General features: G+C 53.7%; 2 protein-coding genes across 2 annotated transcripts; one reads left to right on the top strand and one right to left on the bottom strand.

The window, feature by feature from the left end:
* Positions 1-4543: 4543 nt before the first annotated feature.
* On the bottom strand, positions 4544-9629 carry DYNLT2B (dynein light chain Tctex-type 2B; the record flags this gene model as incomplete). Its single annotated transcript, XM_082003718.1, has 5 exons — positions 9386-9629; positions 8746-8879; positions 7066-7135; positions 5233-5296; positions 4544-4591 (listed from the first exon to the last, which is right to left on the bottom strand). Exons 1-5 carry the CDS (start codon positions 9451-9453, stop codon positions 4544-4546), a joined length of 384 nt encoding a protein of 127 aa, XP_081859844.1. The 5' UTR covers positions 9454-9629.
* Positions 9630-14108: 4479 nt separating this feature from the next.
* PDCD1 (programmed cell death 1) lies at positions 14109-19741 on the top strand (the record flags this gene model as incomplete). Its single annotated transcript, XM_082003388.1, has 5 exons — positions 14109-14385; positions 16587-16919; positions 17962-18117; positions 18738-18772; positions 19523-19741. Exons 1-5 carry the CDS (start codon positions 14277-14279, stop codon positions 19739-19741), a joined length of 852 nt encoding a protein of 283 aa, XP_081859514.1. The 5' UTR covers positions 14109-14276.
* Positions 19742-20579: the final 838 nt, after the last annotated feature.

Here is a 20579-nt window from a genome sequence, read left to right as displayed (position 1 = left end):
AAAAATGTTGCCCAATCTCCAAGGCAACTTCATTCCCAGCCCAGACTTGCAAGGCCCAGCTCTGCCCCAATCTCCAGACTGAGAGCATCTGCTTAACTGAGTGCTAGCAGCTGTGACCCAGCCTGCTCGCCTCCAGAGAAGACTGTGACTCTCCTCAGCATGGCTGCTCTCCCCACAGTCAGCATCTGCAATATCTAGTTGGTCTAAGCCCCCAAGCCCCCAGGATCTGGCAGGCAGAGTCCTGTCTACACTTAAAACATAGGCTGATTCAGCTGCTCTGGCTGAGCAAAAGCAGCTATCCTGTTGCATATTAATAGCCACATGAATGTATAAAAGCGATTCCATTTCAGCCAGTGCCACACACTGGTCCAACAGCATCCAGACCCAGACCTTTGCTATACTGGCTAAAACAAACTCCCAAGCCTTGCATCTCCTACTGACACAGGCAGGCTGATAACATTTCCTCAAGCAGAGCCCAAGCATGCAGAAGATCTGCTACCCATATCCTCCAATCAATGAAAGATGCTTCTTTTCACCAACAAGGTCCCAAATGTCTCAAGATAATTCTCTCTAACACCACCACAACTGAAAACAGTGCAGCGTGATCACCTAGGCAGCATTGCTATGAAATACAGACAAAAAAGACAAACTGCTGGCAAGACCTTCACCAGGAATTCGTGACTCTTCTGCGCAGACCGTAACCCCGAGGCACTGAGCGCCCTGGCATGCGACAAAGTCTTTGCTGTGATAAGCAAAGTAGCAAAAGTAGGGTTTATGCAGAGTATCAGAGAAGATTTGGAGCCTGCCCAGGGACAATAAAGATGGGTGGTCATTCTGTCCTGACTTTTGTGTTTTGTTTTTAGGGCTTAACAACAGAGCCTTTTGAGACTTCAGGAGCCAACCTCTTTTAGAAGGTTTACACATCAATACCAGATCCTTGCTTCAACAATTATTGTTTATGGCTCATTCTACAGTAATTTCAATACAATTACAATCCAGATCTTGGACCAAGAAATTTCCAAACCATGAATTTTAATAATTCTGTATATACAACAAATTCCTTCAGGAAATACAACACAAGTATTTGTCATCTGAATTTTAAAAGCAAATATGGTGGCTGTCCTCAGGCCCAATCTCTCAGGAGTCCTGAGAGACTCCTGGAGTCCTGCGGATGGAAACCCAGCAGTACCTGCTTCTGACCACACCAGTCTTTGCCAGCCGCATGCTGGGGACCTGGTGCTGCAATGGCACAGGGTGGGGACAGAGGAGGGAAGGCCACCTCTGTGGGAGGTCCTGCACCCCCCTCCACAGCGAGTGAGGGCTACTGAAAAGTGTCCCAGCTCTCAGAATTCCTACAGACTTTAATTACACAACCGTTAATCAGTGCAGCCAGGACCCTGGTGGGCACAGAAAGCGGGTTAGAGAGGATGTGTGCCTGTGCAGCAGCTAGGTCACACCTTCTTTCTCCGCAGTCAGGGCCACCTCCTCGTTGTCCTGCTCCTCTCTCCCCAGGCCTTGGCCGCAACCCCGAGGTCGGGGGACGTCCCCCAAAGTCCCCACGCTCCAAGCCCGGGGGTGTATTTTACAAGTTTCCCAAAGCATCTCCTGCTGTCTCCTCTCCGCCTGCCGCCATCCGCAGCCGGACCTGCCATCCCCGGAGCGCTGTGCCCCAGCCTCTCCGCAAGACCCCACAAAGGGGAAGCAGCACACCATGCCCCCTGCCCAGCACGCACTGCTCCCTCACCTGAAGCCGAGCACCCCACGTCCCTACCAGCCAGCCCCTCCCAGAGCCCTCCTGCCCCACGGCGAGCCCACCGCCCTCGGGCGGGGCTGCCCCCGTGCCTGTGCCACGGCCACGCCGCTGTGAGAGGTAGCGGGGAGGGACCCTTGACGGACCCTTGACTGACCCCGCAGGGGCGGCATGAGGTGCCCCTCGTGTGCCGCCACCCCCGTGACGGGCACCCTCCGGCCCCACAGCGAGTGTCCCGTCCCCTACGGTACCCTTCTCCACACAGCGCCCCAGAGGGGATACCTGTCCCACCGCCAGTGCCCCCCGTCCGCCCCGCACTGACAGACCCCACCACCACCCTGGCGCTCCCCCGGCGCCAGCCCCCGCCGGTGCCCCCAGCTCTCCACTGACGCCGCCCTACCAGCGCCGCCGGCCGCACGCACCTCCACAGCCCGGCCCCGCCGCCGCTGCCGGCCCCGCCCCGCTCCCGCCAACGCCAACGGGGCGGCGGGCGGAGCCGCTGCGTGTCGGGCCGGGGCGGCAGGAAGGGACCGGCCGCGCCCCGGGAAACCGCGCCCGGAACCTCCGTTCCACCTCGCAACGGCCCCCCTCCCCCCCTCCCCCCCTTCCCCGGGGCTGGGGTCGTAGGGCCACGGGTGCTCCGGGGCCCCGCGTTCGGGCCGGACGGGCGGCAGAGGGGGAGGGGCCCAGCGGAGGTTTGCTGCCGCGGCCCGCAACGCTGCCCTGCAGCCCTTCATGGGCCAAATATAAATTCTGGGGACTACGGAAGGAAGGAGCCAACCACCGCTGGAGCCGGCCTGGCAGCTCTGGGCCACGGTGGCTTCGTCGCAGCCCTCGGCACTCACCGCATGGCCAGTCTTGTCCTGCTGACGGTGGTGAGGACCGCTGACCCAGCACAGGCCACGGCCAAGGGTGGCTGGGGCAGAATGGTCGCAGGCTCCGACCTGCTTTGTACGCCTTTGTGAAGCAGCTGTTAAACAGAGCAAGCGCAAGGTGAAAAAACATGATTTAATCACTGCGACTTGATACAAGTGTCAAAAGAAGTCTGAGGGCGTATACTCCTGGCAAGTGTCTTCATGTGGAGGGTTTCACTGTTACCCAAAACTTGCGCTCCCAGGCTTGGGCACAGACTGAACGGCACTGCTGCATCCTCTCTACGGCTCCCTTAACAAGTGATGGCTACAGGTAGCAGCAAAGCAATCCGGGAAGGCACCCACTGTGTCCCATCAGAGGAAAATGAGAGGAAGCCGCTTTCAAAACAAAACTAATAGGGAAATAGGAGTGTGCTGCCTTCAGGATTGCAGCTGAAAGAGTGCTTCTAGAAGATGCATTGTAATCTGTTACTTCCCCACTTTCCAAGAGCTGCACGGGCACAGTGCATTCTGCTCCAGCACTCGATGAGTAGATTCAGACTAGATATAAGGAAGAAATTTTCCACAACAAGGGTGGCGAACCACTGGTACAGGTTGCCCAGAGAGGTGGTAGATGCCCCATCCCTGGAAACCTTCAAGGTCAGGTTGCACGGGGCTCTGAGCAACCTGATCTGGTTGAAGGTGTCCCTGCTCATCATAGGGGGCTTGGACTAGATGACCTTTAGAGGGCCCTTCCAACCCAAACTATTCTATGATTTCTATGACTCAGGATTCACCTCAACCAACTTCTGCACTCTAAAAGCCATTCACGCTGTTGAAAGTGTTCTGCTGACAGGCATCGCCACACAGCAACTCATCCCATCTTCCGATGGGCATCTGAGATCCACTCTGGTGGCACCCACTCTCTCAGGAACCAACCTGATCCTCTAACTTTTGGGGAGACAAGAGACTTTAGCACTCCTTTTCTGATCTACAGCAGCCTTGTCTACTGCTCCTTCCCAAGGCTGGAGTCCTAACAAATTTGGGCTCCAAACTTCCATCCTTGTATCCCAAAACAATTATGGAGAGGCAAAGATTGAGAAAGCACTGCAGTATTTGCTGAAGAGGGCAAAAACCAATGATTATTCACAGTGCCCACAGGTGCCAAATTGCACCAAACCAATGAGGACTTAGGGCAGGGAGAAGTTTTGGCAGTCAGTGGGGCGTGCAGGCTGCTGGCCTGACCTAATGTCCTAAATACCTTGTCTTCCTATCAGTTAATATCACCTCACGTGACACAGTTGGGATTCACAGCCCAAATCTTATGGGAGTCACAGTCACAGGAACAAATCTGGATAACGAGAATATGAAGTTGGCTTTATGGGTTAGTTTACAAAGAATCCTCAGAAAACGCTCATCTGAGAAGCACAAACAAGCAATCAAGGCTAGTGCACCTTGTAGAGTGGAAGAAAGGGGCAAACGGTGGAAGGTGGCAAACGGTGGCAAGGGTCACCCCACAGGAAATATTAAATACATAGATTTATTATGTTACATTTATTATGTTACATTTCTTATAAATATTTCATTCATTTCCAAAAATTAACGAAAATAAAAGCAACAGAACCATTTCAAGATGAAAGTTGAGTTTGCCTTAGAAACAACAGCTATTAGCAATACACTTTTTTAGGGCAAAACCAATACACCATATGAAAACAAAGGGCAATTTAAATAAAGGACATAATATTATTATACTTAAAGCTATATTGATATCCACAAGGAAGAAGAAATGTTGTAGTGTGTAGAACAGGTGTAGGACATGCTTTGTAGAGCTGTTGTTTTGTTAGGTACTAAAGGAAGAACATGATGCTTTTGTGCACTTTAACAAAAAATACCCTAGAGCATTCTCCCCCACCTCTGTCCTTCTGTGCAATGTTTACCATCTTCAATAGTAGAAGCAGCCAAATGCAGCTACCACGCAAAAAAGGCTGTCCTGGGGAAAACAGAGAAAGGCTCCATGTTAGTAAAGACAAGCTCTTTGCTAGCCTAGCTGAAAAGGCTAACCTAAGGGAACATTTACACCAGAGCATAATCTTACATTGCAATATATTACAATTTTCTGTCTTTTAGTTAGTTTCTTATTCTCCTCACTTGTGGTGTAACCCAGGTCAGTGTGTCTGAATGACAGAAATGCCTCAATTTATTCTATGCACACACCCACAGGTATCTAGGTGTCAGTTTAAAATAAAAGGACAATAAAATTATAATTAAAAGAAAACCTTGACTTTTGCCCAGTCCTGGATTCCAGCCATACCCCATGACAGCAGTTCAGCAAAGCACGTATGACAAGACTTGATCTCTTGTGCCTGCTCTCCCCACCTGTAAAATGGTGTGACTGGAACAACTTCCATGTAGTACTGCGTGACCTACTCAGGAAATAAGTTTTACTATGTTGGATATTATATTTAAGTATGTTTTGTGAATGAGGACATAAATCATATTGTTTCAATAGAGTCTTGGTACCTTCCTTCTAGTGGTTGTTCTTTTTTCCTGCCCCATATTTAAGGTCACTCTGCCTCTCATACAAAAGCAAGTAGCTTTACACTTTCCCATGGTAAGACAGTCGATACTTACATTCATGAACACATCGTGAGCATAGCTGTCAGTGTCAGCATCCCAGAAACATCGCGCAGCCATACTAAACAAAGGAGACAGAGCAGACCCATTACCCACAGAGTTCACGTTTAAATATCTAAGCGATCACAAATGCTTTCCTTGAAAAGCAAGCTGAGCTTCCACTAAAGATAAAGGAAATGGGAAGCCTTCTCCTGAATCTTGAGCCTAGATCTCCACTGCTGAATTCCACCACATGTGGTAACCCCCTCTGTATGTGGATCAAGCTTCATCTTCAAACTCATCAGCTACCAACACTTGAAGGCTTGAAACCTCATTGCTATGCTGCTTAAGAATCTTTGACTTCTGGCCTATGTGTATCAGTGGCTAATTTAGCTTATTTGTTCTTGTCCTTCACCTCCTGCACCCTTGTGGTGCGTAGTCCCAACTTATTTATAGGGAGCTATCGTATTCCTTGGCAGATTCCTTAGCAGACCATTAGCTAAGCTCTCCTACTCCTTTCGCATCTATGCTCTCTGTTCCCCAACCATCCTGCTGGCCTTTTTCTACACCTGCTTCAGTCCAAACCTTACCTTGAAGACAAGCAACCAGATTGTAGCAGGATATTATGGACTAGACCTTGCTGCTGCCTTGTCTAATGTCATTGACACACTGACTTTCTCTGCTGCAAATGCCCAGCTCCCAGCCTGCCCTGGTCAGTCTCAGCTGATGGGATCCCTGTTTGTGGCACAGCGTGCTGTTTCCAGTTCCTACATGCGTGACATTGTTAGAAGATAGTTGAATTTCATCCTTTTTTTCTATTACCTTAGCCCTCAGAGTTATTTTTTCAGTCCAATATTCCACTCTGCCTCTGGAATACCCTGGTTACCCAGTATTTTAAATTAAGGATGTTAGTGATCCTGCTTCAGTCTTGCCTCCTGCCTATTGCAAACCAGAGAATTTTCCCAATTGCTCCATCAGTCTGTGTTGCTGGGCTTCACGTTTCAAATCAGACCACCCTGTTGAACCGTTCACCCTGGTACGGTGCTTCTGGAGCAGTCTGCCTGCAGACAGGCATTCCTGACAAGACCCTGAGCAGCAGGTACAGATATTCCTTCCTGACCTCCAGAACATTGAGGCAGCAGATCTGATTACAGCTCTGCTGCACTTATCTTCTGCTGGAGTACCAGGCACAATAATAAAGATAAGCCCAGCAGATAAAGCACATAAATCTTGTGGGCTGTTGTCTTTTGTCTTCTCCCTACCCACTAGCAATGGAAAGCTACAGCCCACTACTGCAGCCAAGAGGAATTCTTTTGTCTGATCACAGGCATCTGGAGCTAGATTGCAAGTGCTCAGCACCTACAGTCTAGGCTTGATTCCCATGACAGTATTGCATGGGAATTATGGAAATTTAAACTTCTGAAAAATGCTCACCTGAGGGGATTAAATGCAAATGAAGTACTTCTGGAAATCTGGCCTTAGACAGAAGTGAGCTACTATGGCTCTTGTGCACCAGCAGGGCCTTGAGAATGGGCTGGGTGTGTGCTCTAGTTCATGGTGAATACAAAATGCCTTTCTGCAACGCTCTTCACAAATGCTTTTCAGCATTTCAGCTTGCTAAGAACCACAATACAGCCAATTACCACCAGGTAATTCAATCAGCCACAATCCAAGCCCTCACTTGCCACTTAGAGGAAAAAAAAGTGCTTTACACTTCATCATCTGCAGAGAGATCTTTGTACCTAGGAAAGTCGGAAGCAGCTTCCAAAGAAAAAAACCCACAACAAAAAAACGAAATCACCCAAACCCAACAAAAATTATAGAAATACAATTAGAAGATGCAAAACTTACTTCACTCCTTCTCCTCTCTGCTCTCCAATCACAACCTGCACCACCATTTTGTATCTGTCAAATCCCTCCTCTGGAGAGAGAGGAAAAAGTAATAGTGCAAGCAACAACTTGTTTAAAATATGAGCCCAAAACAGGCCACAAAAAGCTAAAGATTTCTTGTTATAAGGCAAGTGTCCTACACAAGTCCATGCAATTGGCAAAGTGGACTGACTGCCCTGTGGCTTCATTTTCCGAGGTACAGAGTACCATGGTCGTCTTGGAGTTGAAATGGTGAACAGAGTATTTGGCATCTGTCAAAAGATGCATCTAAGGTAGAAGACACTCCTGAACAGCCACATTATATGTCAGCATTCTACTTTGACAACTTGAAGAACTGAACACAGGTAAAGAACGTAAATAAGGATGCTGGTGGACAAAATCCAATTTGGAAAAAAAAAAAAAGGCTTATTTTAAAATTGTTCTGATGCAAAAGTATTGTAGAGATTCTTCTGCCACACAGGGGTTTCCTTGGCTTCTGAGCTGGGATAAAAAGCCATACAATAGAATAGCGTCTATATTACATGTCTGCAAAGATATGCAGTTGTTTTACAATAGTAAAGAAATACCTTTGGGGCATAGGCCAGATCTAGTCAGGCCATGGCAATGTTCCAGAAGCCAAATCAGAACAACCATGTTTAAAATAAAATATAGATCCTAATGCCTGTCTTCAACAAAGCAGTGTCCTGGGAATATTCTGGTGCACTGCTTCCACTGAAGGATTGAACATAACAGGCTGGGTATGGTAATATCCACCATGTCAATACTTTTCAGAGATGCCAGCTGATAAAACGGCCAGTCTCGCTTCAGGCTACTGCGAGTGTGTTTACAGATTACTGAAGCTAAGCCCTGTGCATATTAGCTTGGCATCAACACGTGCTGGGACTACAGCTGCTGCTGGTTTTAAAGCAGATGCATAACTCTCGGAGAACCATGAACCCCCTGTTCCTGCCGAGGGTGACGGTATGTCTGTGTCACCGTGCCAGGCCAGCCCAGCAGATGGAGCACCAGCCTGTCTCCAGGGGGAGGGAAAAAAAAAAGTGGCCATGCCAACTCCCATCTATGTACTTGTTCCAGCACTGAACACAGGAAACACCTGCTGGAGCCTGAAGTCCAGTTCTTGCACTCAAAAGTGTTGGAGGTCATCCTGCACAGTGCCACCACAACCTTTTTCCAGGGCTGTAAGGCTGTAGTCACATCCCTCCTTGGCTGATTGCACTCCTAACTATCTCCCCCTCCGCTGCTCCCACTGAGCAGTGTTCTGACTTCCCTGCTATTCCACTCTGACCCAGCTCTGATGTAACTTGAAAAGCAGGAATGGTTCTGTTTATTCAAGCAAGAAGCAATGAAGCATCACTTCTTCCTTCTCTCTAATTGCAGCTTCTTGCCCCCTGCAGCCCCTCCAAGGCTGACATCCCACACCAGTCAGTCTATACAAAATCAAATCTTGTCTGCTTGAAATAGGTTTCTAGTTCCGCAGGCAAGGAACATACGTATATATAGGACAGATTGTTTCATAACAGCAGACTCGAGTCAGTCAATGGGGAAGGAATAAGTTTCAAGAGTAAAGGAGAAAAGAGGGATTTTGTCAGAGGCAGATGACACAGTAAGAAAAGAAATTACTTCCCCAGCAAGCCTCCTTACCTTTCAGTCTGTCTTTTATTGTCTCTGATAAAGACTTTGTAAGCTGAGGCATTTCTTCTGGGATGTACTGTACATTGGTCAGCTTCTCCTTCAGTATTGCATGGATGCATTCTTTTACTGTGGACGATTTAAATCTATCAGGGCAAAAAGACAGCAACAGAAGGCCCAGAAAGTTCACACAATATGTAGAAATGTACATAGTCCCAGGCAGGAAAATTTAGCTTTCACATATTAAAGAAAACAATGAACTAACACGGGGGAAAAAAAAGTCCAGCTCAGACAGAGATACTTAACCAGCCTTGCCAACAGCCAGAGGCCAAACACCCGTAAACACAGGCGCAAAACCAGCTCCATCAGCAGTCGCCCCTCCAGCAGTGTCCCCCGCCTGTGCTCCCCTTGCCTCCCCACCCACACGCCCCTACATCTCATGTCAAAGTTAGTCCGGGTGTCCAGTGTCCCCCCAGTCTCCAAATCCCCAGAGCCTGCCCATTCCCAACACCCCCACCCTGCCGCCATAGCCCCATGCCGGCCTCCCATGCCCAGAGACACCCTCCCCGACAGTCCCACCGCAGCTCCAACATCCCCAGGGCCGCCGCACACCCCAGACCCGAAGTCCCCAGGGCACCCCGCCCCGGCTCACCGTCGCTGGAGGCCGGGCCGCAGGCTGTACGTGTTCCCGGCCCCATCCTCCGGGCCCAGCTCGCCCATGGCCGCAGCCCTCCACAGGCCGCCCCGGCGTCGGTTACTCCGGCAACCTCCGCCACTTCCGCCTCCGCTGCGTCACGGGACGCCGCCGTCTACGTCACGGCGCCGCACCCCGCCCCCCCTCTGGCGCGAGGGGCGTGCACGTGGCCGTGCAGACACCGTCGCGTTTCTGGGGGGTGCGGACGTACGGTGGGGGTGTGTGCGCGTGCGTTTATGTGTGTAAAAATATTTTTTATTTTGATATTTATTACAATAAAAAATTTACACAGTGAAATAAATGGTAAATAATTGCAATACTAATTGTAATTGTAAATGAAGGGTTTGTTAACCCGTTGTGGGGGAGGCGAGCACGGCAGGAGGTCTGACGGGGCGAGGGCGCAGCTCCTTGGTGGGGAAGATGGCTGCAGGTGCGGGGTGCTTCCCCAGTGCCCCAAAACCGGCTGGCAGCCCCAGCCCCTGCCCCCTCCCTCGCCCAGGCCTCGGCGGGTTGGAGAGGCTGCAGACATGGCACCCGCACGCTCTGGGTGCCAGCAGGGCAGAGGGGTCCCTGTTCCTAGAGACTTCTCCGCGAGCCCATGGCCTCGGCCGGAGCGGGGCTGTGTTGGTGCCTCAGGAGCCTTGCTGGGACCTCTCGCCGAGCGAGGCAGAGGAGAGTGCAGCCTGACACCGTTGCCATTACAAAGCCTATTCCCCCAGTTCCTCCTGCCCGTGTGCTGCTGCCGGACCCTGTGCTCCCTCCGTGCCTCTGGGCCATGCATCCCGACTGTCAGCACCGGGATCCCAGCCTTGCTCGTGGAATTTCTTCCAGGAACTTCTTAAGTCTTCCAGAAAGGCCTAAAAGCGTCGCTCCCCAATATCCTCCCCCACGTCACACCCTTGTGCTCTTTTCCCTGCCCGCAGCCGCTGGCCGTCCCAAGCAAGGCTGGCGAATGGCGGCTTGCGTACGACACAGCCCCCTCCTGAGAAGCTGACATCCTGCTTCCTCCGCTGTTTATCTTGATGCAGCAATCTCCGCAATCGCGCTTCTTACGTGCAGCGGGTGACACCGCTGAGAAACATCCCGGGCGCTTTGAATGGAAACAGCGTGAAGGCGCAGCCAGTGCTGGGGTGGAGCGTGCTGGGGACAAGGGGCTGGAGGTGGCCATCGGACACGGCAGGGCTGGGGGGTACCCAGGATTGGGGCTCTGTGGGCGGGGTGCTGCCTGGAGGCGCCCCTTGGGTGCCAGGAGGGTGGGAGCTTGCACCAGGGCGCAGGAGGCACCTCTGCCAGAGTTTTGTTTGGGATGGACGGACACATCCCAACTGCCCCAACCTGCTCTGAGTGCGGGCGGGTTGCTGAGACCCTGAGCAGCAGCAGCTCCGGATTTCCACGGGCTTTAGCAGCATCGCATTTAGCAGCTAGAGACGATCCATCGGCGTCCTTCGTACCACCGGGCTGGGCATCAGCCCTGCCTGCCAACAGCAACAGCACCCCGCTGCTGTGCCGAAGGTGGCGGTGGCCCCGTGCCAAACCCGCGTGGCACCTTCGCATCGCAGTTACCATTGCCCTGCCCAGGCCCCGCAGATTTCCGCTCGCTAAAGGAAGAGTTTCGTGCCTCTGCTCCATCCCTCCACTTACTCGTTGCTTACTCACCCCCCAGGGCTGCTGCCTTTCCCCGCAGGGTCAGGGGTTGTTGCTCATGCAAATCACTTGCAGGGGCCTTCCTAATTTCTGAGAAGTATCTGAAAGACCGTGATGCTCTCCGTGTTTATTTGCAAACGCTATTAGCAGTTTCCTCTTCTGGCCCCAGCTGCTCGCCTCCTGCCTGGGTCAGACCCACAGGAGCAAGTTCAGTTAAACCAGTGGGGGAGGGAACTTTGTGACCCTGAGGGTTTCTCTTCCTCAGCGCCTTTTTGTGGTAACTTGTGTTCCCCATCTCATTTGGGAAGTTTGCTTTCCCTGGGTTTCAAGGACGTTCAGCTCTGGGCTCTGTCTGAGGTTTTTAGTCGTTGCTTTCTTCATCTTCCAAATTTTCAGTGCTCCTTACATACTGCAAATGCTTTTAAGCCATTTTGGGACTGACCCTTGATTCTTTGAGGTGACTGCTCAGGGTGATAGCTGTGTGCCCCGACCATGATGGCTGCAGGAGACGGGCCTTGCCTGGGTTCCAGCTGCATTGGTGGGACACTCACTGACACATCGGGCCAGGTTCTTGGTGGGGAAAAAAAGGACATTTGTGCTTCAATGAAGTGGTGTGACATGTGCTTGCTAAAGTTCCTGTCTCTCAGTTTTGAAGAACAGAGTGTTTTCTCACTTATTCCTCTTTCTCTTTCCTTTTTAGCCTTTCTGCTCTTTTGGTGGCCAGGATTGCCCCATGCAATTCGCCATATGCCAGCTCAGAGAAAGATAATTTAATTTTTTAAGCATCAAAGGACCTTTTTCAGGCCTCAGCTGACCCCAAGATGTGCCATCCACCCTGTTTGGGCTGGAGGGGGTTTACCAGCATGCGCGGGGAGCCGCAGCACGGCCGCAGCCAGGCCGTTTTCCCTGGTGCTGGACAAGCTGGTGCAAGAGCCAGTGGGAGCTGTGGCAGTCTGGCAGGCTGCAGGCAGGCTGCAGGCAGGGTGCAAAGCTGTGGGGGCTGCTGTGGGGCCGGGGCCAGGCTCCTCTGCAATGCCGGCACCTGGAGCACGTGCGGGCTGGGGCACGGCACTGCTGCTCGCCTCGCTTTCCCCTGCAGCAGCGAGATTTATCTTTTCTTATATTATTTTCAAAGTTTTCATTTTTTTTTTTTCAGCAAAAAGGGGAAAAACACCCTGTTCTCGCTCTGGTGGCGGAGCAAGCTTTCCATTAGCGTGCTGCCGGAGAGAGCTCCCGGCTCGCCCTCCCTGCGGTTTCTGCTGCATGCTCTGCAGCCCTGCGAGCTCCCTGGCGCTTCCTGACCGCATACGGCCTCATCCTGCACCCCAGGCAGCCTGGAAAAGCTCCGGCGTTGGTGCTGGTCCCCAGCCTGCTGGGGAGCAGGGGGAAGCGCTGGGGCACGGGTTTCTAGAGGAACCTGAGCATCCGAAAACAGTACTGTACAGCCTGCATCTAGCCACTGCTGGTTTCTAGTGGATGCGGCAGCCACGCCGCCCCGGGTACCAACTGACTCCCCATTTCACACGTGCGTTGGAAAATTTGAGCAATTCGTGCTACGATTTTAATCAGAGCCCTCCGCTGTCGTGTGGGGCAGGGGGAGGATGAGCCAGTTTTTCCTGCCGAACCCTGGCTCGGTGAGTTGCGATCTCGGCGGCGATACCTGTCACATCTTCCGCCTCTAGAGACCAAAGACATGTTACAAGTGCCAAACAAGCCACCCCATGCCTGGCCCAGGTGCCTGGTGTCACCATGTGGGGACACAAAGCCTTGAGGAGGAAAAACCTTGCTGTGACCTTCCATCTTTTCTAGAGTTCAGTTTAGTTTAGTTAGATTTTTTTTTTTTTTAATGGGAATGCAGGAAATTGTGAAGCAAGAGACAATGTCCACCCTGAAGCCCACCTGCACCATTACACATGGTGGAGAGCATGCACGCTGCATGCCAGGCAATGTGGTGGCCTCCAGTCAGGTATAAGGAGGGGACAGCCCCCCAGGCAGGACCAAAATCTCACGAGATGCAATGACAGAAGGAGACTGGAAAAGAGGATCCAGGACAGGCTGGATCGAGCCACTGACCCAGGTGCCTGCCCTGGCTCAGAAACCCCTCCTTGGCCATCCCAAATTAGGGGTGACTCCCCCAGCCCACTTGCCTGCTGGGGCCAGGTCTGAAAGCAAGAGATGAGCAAGGCCCAGCCCTGCAGCTCATTTCTGAAAGCCCGGAAAATAATGTAATCATCATGAGAGTCACATCCTTCACCCTAATTATTAATTTTCCCCTGACACTTTCCAAAATTGCGGGTCACCAAGGCTGTGTTCGAGAGAAGCAGAGGAGCCAGCCATGGCATGCTTTCACCGCTGGTTATTTCCTATGCGAGTATTAGTCAGCGACGTGAGCGAGGAATGCGCTGGCGGAGAAATTAAAGAAGTCTGCTGCAAAGGTCACCCCAAAAACAGCACCCCAGCCCGGGGCACCTGCCCCTGCTGAATGCAAATCTGTCTGTGGAGAAACACGCCTAAGGAGGCAAAACTCCTTCTTCTCCTTCTCCTTCTCCTTCTCCTTCTCCTTCTCCTTCTCCTTCTCCTTCTCCTTCTCCTTCTCCTTCTCCTTCTCCTTCTCCTTCTCCTTCTCCTTCTCTTCTCCTTCTCCTTCCTCTCCCATCCCTTCCAGGTAGGAGCAGCCTGCCAATAGGTGCCCCATGGCTCCTCAGACCATACCCAGATGCCCAGTGCCACATTTGCCCCAACACACCACTGCCATGGACACCCAGCAGGAGCACCCATGGGTGCCCAGAAGCCCGAGACAGCCCTTTTACTCACAGGCCAGGCTTGGAGCGGAGGACATGTCCCCTGTGGTCCCTGCCCGCTCCATCCCTGGGAGCTTTCCCCAAAAAGGGTGTGAGTTTAGCAGTGCCCGTCGCTGCTGCTCAGCGGCTGGGTGCCTGTGTGGGAGCGCGCTGGGAGGGGAAGGGGCCGGGGCCAGGCCCAGCTCAGCTGATCCCTGCCTCTGCGGGGAGGAAGCTGGGGGCGGAAGGCAGCCCGGGTTTCCCTCTGGGGCAGAGATGGGCATGTTTCATTTCCACCTCAGCCCCTGCCGTGCGAGCCGGAGGCAAGCCGCCACTGCGGGGAAGGAAGCGCTGAGGGATCCGGCGGTGGCTCAGCACGGCGCAGCACGGCACGCCTGCCCGGGCAGGGGACCAGCCTCCTCGCCATGGCTCCGGGTGCCTTGAAGACGACGTGGGGCAGCACGGAGGTGGCCCTGACCGGCCTCTGCGCCATCCTGCTCTGCTGCGTCCCCATGCTGGCTGGCTGCCGCCGGGGTAGGTACCAGAGCGCGGCGAGCTCGCCGGCACAGCCTGTGCCGTTTGCAGCTGGTGGAAAATGTCTAAGGGCTGGGTAGTTAAAAACAGCTCTGGCATTAAGGCGGCAAAAAACCCAAAGCTTTTGGGTACTTGTTGCTGAAGCAAGGGAAATGGAGATGCTCGGGCTTGAAATGAGATTAAAGGATGGAGAAGGGAACAGGTCCCCAGCTCGAGGTGCTGGCACCAGAGCCATGTTCTGGGCATGCTGGCTGTAGCTGGACTTTGCTGTTGAGCCTCTGGGTTTGCCAGAGCCATGCAGAGTCTGGGGTTTTCTGCTCTGGCTCTCACGGCTTCTGGTTTGGGTTTGACCCTAAGGGGAGCCAGGGTCCTGCGTGCGGTTTTGCTCAGGGTGAAATTTGGGGGAGAAGGGGAGATGGAGGGGAAGGCATGAGTGTGGGCAGAGAGAGCAAGAGCCCTGATGCAGTAGTCGTGTCCCCCCCCCACAGCCTCGCTCTTTTCTTTGGTGGCTTCGGATGTTTGAGAGAGATGTTACCTCTGATTCTGGGAAGACGCAGGCAAACATGTAAATCCAACCTCTGCTCTCAGAAGTCCTCTGAGTGCTTCATTCATTGCTGGCAGCAGCACTGGGTAGGAAGCAAAGCCCCAAGCCTGCGGAGTATTTAGTATTAAAAAAAAGAAATTCAGAACACTGCAAAAATTACATCTCTTGGTGTGGGCACTGCCGCAGCCAGCGCTGCCCGCGGGACCCAGGGCACTTCCTTCCCTCCCTCCTCCTGTCCAGTTTCATCCCTCATTTCTCAGCCCAATTTTCTGTCTCATCTTGTATCTGTTCAAGGAATCATCCTGGTTCCTTTTCTGGTTGGTGATGCTGAGGTCATGGAACTATGTCTTCAGGCCAGTGCTGGAGGGACGGGAAAGACTTTCTAACTCTGTCTGCAGGCCCCGGGTGGTGATTTCTGAGAAGAGAAGATAAATTTCTTAATGGCAGGGACTTTTCAAAGCATCGGCAGTTTGAACCACTTGGTCGGGTAACCCGTGTGAAAAATGTTTCTTCCTGCTTTTTATGGCTCCAAACAAAAGTTAATGCAGCAGCTGCCTCGTCCTGCTGGATGGGGCTGGCTGAGCCGGGACGTTGCGAGCCTGGCCCATGTTTGCAGCATCCCTGCGGCCCAGGGGGGACGAACACACTGGGATCACGGGCAGGGAAATGTGGCGAAACAGCAGGGCTGGTGCTAAGGGCTGGGAGGGCTGTGGCCGTGGCTGATTGCCCTCTGTGCTGGGAGCAGCCTGGTAAGCCCGGCCAGGACCCCCCGGGGTGGGTGCCTGGCTGCCCAGGTACACGCGAGCAGGGGACAGGCAGCTGGAAAGGGATGGCATCGGAAGCCCCAGGTTGCTCTGCCTTGTCAGATGGTTTCAGGCTGGAGATGGCAAATACCGTGCCCTGGGCAACCCCTGCCCGCTCCGCGCTCCCAGCATGGAGCAGGGGGCAGACCGGAGCACCACGGCAGGCAGCCGGGCACGCGATGGGCTGCACCACGGGGTGCTGCCCGGCCCAGGACTCAGTCCCTCTGCTCGCTTTCAGAGGCAACATCAGCTGGAGGAAGGGTGACTCAGATGTTAAAATACACCATAGATTTAAAAATAATACAGCTCCCAAAGTCTGTTTTCCCTGGTACAGATGTTCTGGGTTAATTTTAGGTAGCCCAGAGCACAATTTCCTCCGCTGAAACCACTTCATGGTACAGTTACTACCCCTGAGGGTCCTGTTGCGGCTGGCAGGCACACACTCAGGAGGGGAGAGCCACGGGCTGATGTACTTCCCCGTGATCCGGGGTGATGCTGCAGACTGGCCAGGCACCAGCCTGCCTGCATCACTGGCAGACCCCAGAGCCTGGCCGCAGGTGAGCCAGGTGCTAGCGATGGCATGGGCCTCAGCTCGCAAGCGCTCTGCAGCAGGCTTTTGTAAATCCTCACTGGGGCCTTCAGGAGGTGAGGGTGAAATAGCTAAGGAACGTGTGGAGACTCTGGGTTTGGGATGTAGGAGCCCATCACTTCTCCATGGGATGGGGTGCTAGCAGGGCCGATGGTGGGCTCTCATCCTCTTTGCATCCCTGGTTCCTGCATGGGGGGTACGGCTGTTTCTGAGACCTGTGTCTGCTGTAACCATATCTGTTCCTTGTTTCCTCTCTCCCAAACAGTGACCTTCTTCCCAGCTGTGTTAACCCTCCCTGCAGGCACCTCAGCCACCTTCTTCTGCAACATCTCTGTGGAGAGTGACTCTGTCTTGGAGTACAGCCTCAATTGGTACAAGGAGACCAACCACAGCCAAGGCCAAAAAATCGCTGAGATCAGCCGGAACAACCCCCAAACAAAGACAGAGAAGTACCTGCTCACCAACCACACTCCTGCTTTCAAGATTGAGATCCTGAACCTTCACCAGAACGACTCGGGCTCTTACTACTGCGGGCTGATCACCTTCTTTGAACCTGATAAAGTAATGGAGAGCAACCGGTCCCACCTGGTGGTCACAGGTCAGCCTGAGGGCTGAGCTGATGGGGACAGGTCATCAGTGTTATCCGGTGGTGCTATGGCCCTTGGGCACACTGCAGCTCCAGGGCACAAGGCAGGCGGTACCCTGCTGGGGGAGGACTTGGTGTGGGTCAGGAGAGCAGAACTCTGCCTTTTCCCCTCGCCTTTGCATGCCTGGTTGATGCCCAGGGATACAGACTGTTCTCCCCCATCTGCACTCTGTCTGGATCTGGCCCTGAGGCAGGAGGTCTCCATCTTGCTGGAGCTGCTTCCCCAGCGATGCTGTGGGGAGGAGTGAGTCCTTACCCATGGATGGAGGCAGGAGACCAGCATAGGGAGTTGCTTTCACCCACAGATGAAGGCAGGAGACTAGCGTAGGGAGCTGCCTGCATCCCTGAACAGTGCCTTTATTTGGGGACAGGGCTTGTGTTTGGGGTGATGACCAGGGCTCAGACCCCTTGAGCAGATGGTGTTGGTGTAGATACTGTTCCTGCAAAGCCATGGCCTGGGAGGGTCTCGTAGCCCCATGGTGCAGGAGACTGAGATCTCACAGGAAGATATGCCATGCACTTGCTTGGCAGCTTTGAGGGGCTGAAGATGGCCTTTTATAAAAAGGCAAAACACTGTAAAAGTTACTGTCATTCGCAACATCTCCTCCCAACATGAGCCGAAGCTGTGCTGGTCCCAGGACGCAGAAGCAGCTGGGAGGCTTGGGGAAGCCATGTCCTCCACGGGGCTCTGCTGGGCATGGGCTCATGCCCCAGCACTGCAATGCCCTGGCCCCCTGCATCCTGGCTCTCAGTGGTGTGGGATCATCCTCACCACCTGCAATGGGGAGGAATGGGGTGTGGCCAAAACATCCCCCATGTCAGCCCAAATTCAGGGCCCCTGGAGGGATGATGGGGCTGTGGCAGCCTGCCTGGGACTGAGTCCTTTCTGGGGACAGCCCTTGTGTTCCCCTGCTGACTTTCCCAGGGACGATAGAGGCCATTTTACAGTCCTGACCTGCTGTTTTGTTCCCCCTTTTTTGGATGGATATTACAGCAGCCCCTGAGAAGACAAACACCACTGATGAGCCTGAGGTGGAGGAAGGCGATCCCCCGGACCATGTCAAGGCCGTGCTCCTGGGCATCCTGCTGCTGGCTGGGGCCGTTGTGCTGCTGATCTTTGGCTACCTCACCATCACGTACAGGAGAGGAGGTATGATCCCCTGTGGGGGCTGTGCTGCACCAAGGGGCTGGGGTCTGCCAGGGGACGGAGGGGGTGATGCTCATACAACAAACCCAGCTTGAACTCCCTGGGGTACATGGGCAGGTTCAACATGCTAAACTCAGCTGTGGCATGTCCCCATGGGACAGGTATCTCCGTGCTTAGGGGAGAAAGGTGCTTTGGGTCATGCTCGCCCTTCATAGAGGCCTCAGGCCACGTGCTGTGGCTCTGAACCACTTGTTAGCACGATGTCTTAATGCTGTATGGGAGTCCCTCCCATGCACCTTGCCCAGGAACCTTCGAGACATCTTGTCTCACTGCAGCACCAGGCGTCACCTTGGCCATGCTGTGGGCAGCCAGGGGGGCTCTTGAGAGGGGGCCCCTGAGGCATTGCACCCCATTGATCCCAGTTAAACCCCAGAGCCTGAGCTGGTATCTCACTTGTCCTTGGAATGCTCAGTTAGACCCTGAGTGGAGAAGAAGGAAGCGCGGTGCAATGGTTGTGGTGTCCAGCGCTCTCCTAGGATGTGGGGGCTGGGTCAGCCCCAGCCCCAGATGCTCATGCTGTCTTAGCACACAAACATCTTCTAACCAAATGTGTTTCTTTGCAGTTGTGCAGAAACCACCAAGTGAAAACGTGTCAGTGGTGAGTTTTCCGTCTCTGATGCCCTGCCGTGCTGCAAGGGAGCAATCGCAGCATCGCTGGGGTGCAGAGGGTGCAGGGCTGCCCTTTATCAACCCTTCACAGGCTTCTTGCTTCTGTATTCTCTGATGCTACTTGATCTTTTCTGCACAGTTACAACCGCCTTTTTGCACCTGCAGCACAGCCCCATCACAGTCAAAATACTGCCTGAGATAGGATGGGACCTCTGTAGTCCAGCCGTTGCTGACAGCGGGGTTATCTCTGGCAGTGGATTGTGTTGCTGTAGAAAATGGGAAAAGATAATGGGAGGAGTTTGACTCCATCTTCTCTCCAACCCCATTAGGTAGCTGAAGGCAGCAGGTAGATTCCCCCTTACTCTCCCTTCTTTGGACTGAGCAAACTCAGCCCTGGGTTCCCCTCGTGCACCCTGTGCCAGCTCGGAACCTGATGGAGAGGTGGGAAAAGGCTCCTAGCATGACCCTGGCTTCAATGGCTGGGCAGGCAGGGAGCCCCACCTGCCTGCAGAGGCAGAGAGCTGAGACCCACATGGCCTCAGCGGTGACCCCAAGGCTCCTGGTCTGGTTTCTCTGGGCGAATGCTCTCCCAGGTCTGTGTGTCTTTCTGCTGTGCATTGCTCTCTCCCTCCTGGGGTGCTTCAGAGCTGGTTTTGGCACTTGCTGTAAAAAAGGGGCTTGTGCTGGGGATGGCAGGTACCTCCAGATGATGAATTGCCCTGATGGGGTTTCCTTGCAGAAGGAAGAGAAGCCCCCCATGGTGTCTGTGTCCACTGTGGACTATGGTGTGCTGGAGTTTCAGGGGGACCAGTGCACCCAGGTGCCCCCCGAGACCCGTCCAGTTGAGCAGACCGAATACGCCACCATTGTCTTCCCAGAGGAGAAACCTGTCACGCCGGAGCGGGGGAAGAAATACCAGGATGAGAGGACTTGGCAGTTGCAGTTGCAGCCCTGCTGAAGGCTGGGGTCTCTCCTCGCCAGGAGGTGTGGGCAGGGACAGTCTACCCCGGCCCCTCGCTGCCACTGCAGTTTGCAGTTGGGAAAATCCAGCGTGCAAGGACCAGAGCAATGGAGGCACCGCTGCTGGAGTTGATGTCAGATGGTCCCAGCCACGGTGGGATCGTGGCCATGGGGTGGGTACCACGGGATGAGGAAGGTCCCTGCTGGGCTCCACGTGCCGCCTCTTCGCTCAGGGCAGGGAGGACGGGATGGGGCAGAACGGATGGGATGGGGCAGAGCAGTGATGCCAACAGGTCTGCGCCAAAGGTGATTCACATCATACCCTGGTTTTCTACCTCCACCTGGGGCTCTCTGGAGTGGCCACGCTGCTTCCCTCACCTGGGTCTGACTGTGGGAGGAAACGCTGGAGGCCAGAGCTGGAGTGGACCCTGGGAGATGCTGCCCAGATGAGTCCGGGGCTGAGGGCTTCTGCTGACCCAGGGCAGAGACTGTCTTGTGTACCGCTATTTAAAGGAACCGCTGTGAAGCAGGTGGCTGGTGTTCCTCCCGACTCCAGGCACTTCCCTCCTCTGCGAGAGGGGAAATCTACCCCCGTGTCCCTCCTTCCACAGGTGGGAGATGAATCTGGCCCTGGGAGGTGAATAAAGGGTTTCACATCCGGGGAGTTTGTTGACTCTTGATGGCAAGCGCGTGGGCAGGCAAATAACGGCTCTTGGCACCGCGCAGACGAGAGCCGGGAGGCAGTGGTGTCTGTTGTGGTTCCCGGGCCTCTTCATGCGACGCGCAAGCCGCTCTTCCACGAAGCTGCTCTTAATAATTTAGAGAAGCCGTGGCTC

Source organism: Phaethon aethereus, assembly GCF_964289735.1.
Source record: "Phaethon aethereus genome assembly, chromosome: 9".
NCBI lineage: Eukaryota > Metazoa > Chordata > Aves > Phaethontiformes > Phaethontidae > Phaethon > Phaethon aethereus.
This window is presented reverse-complemented; position numbering and strand designations above follow the sequence as displayed.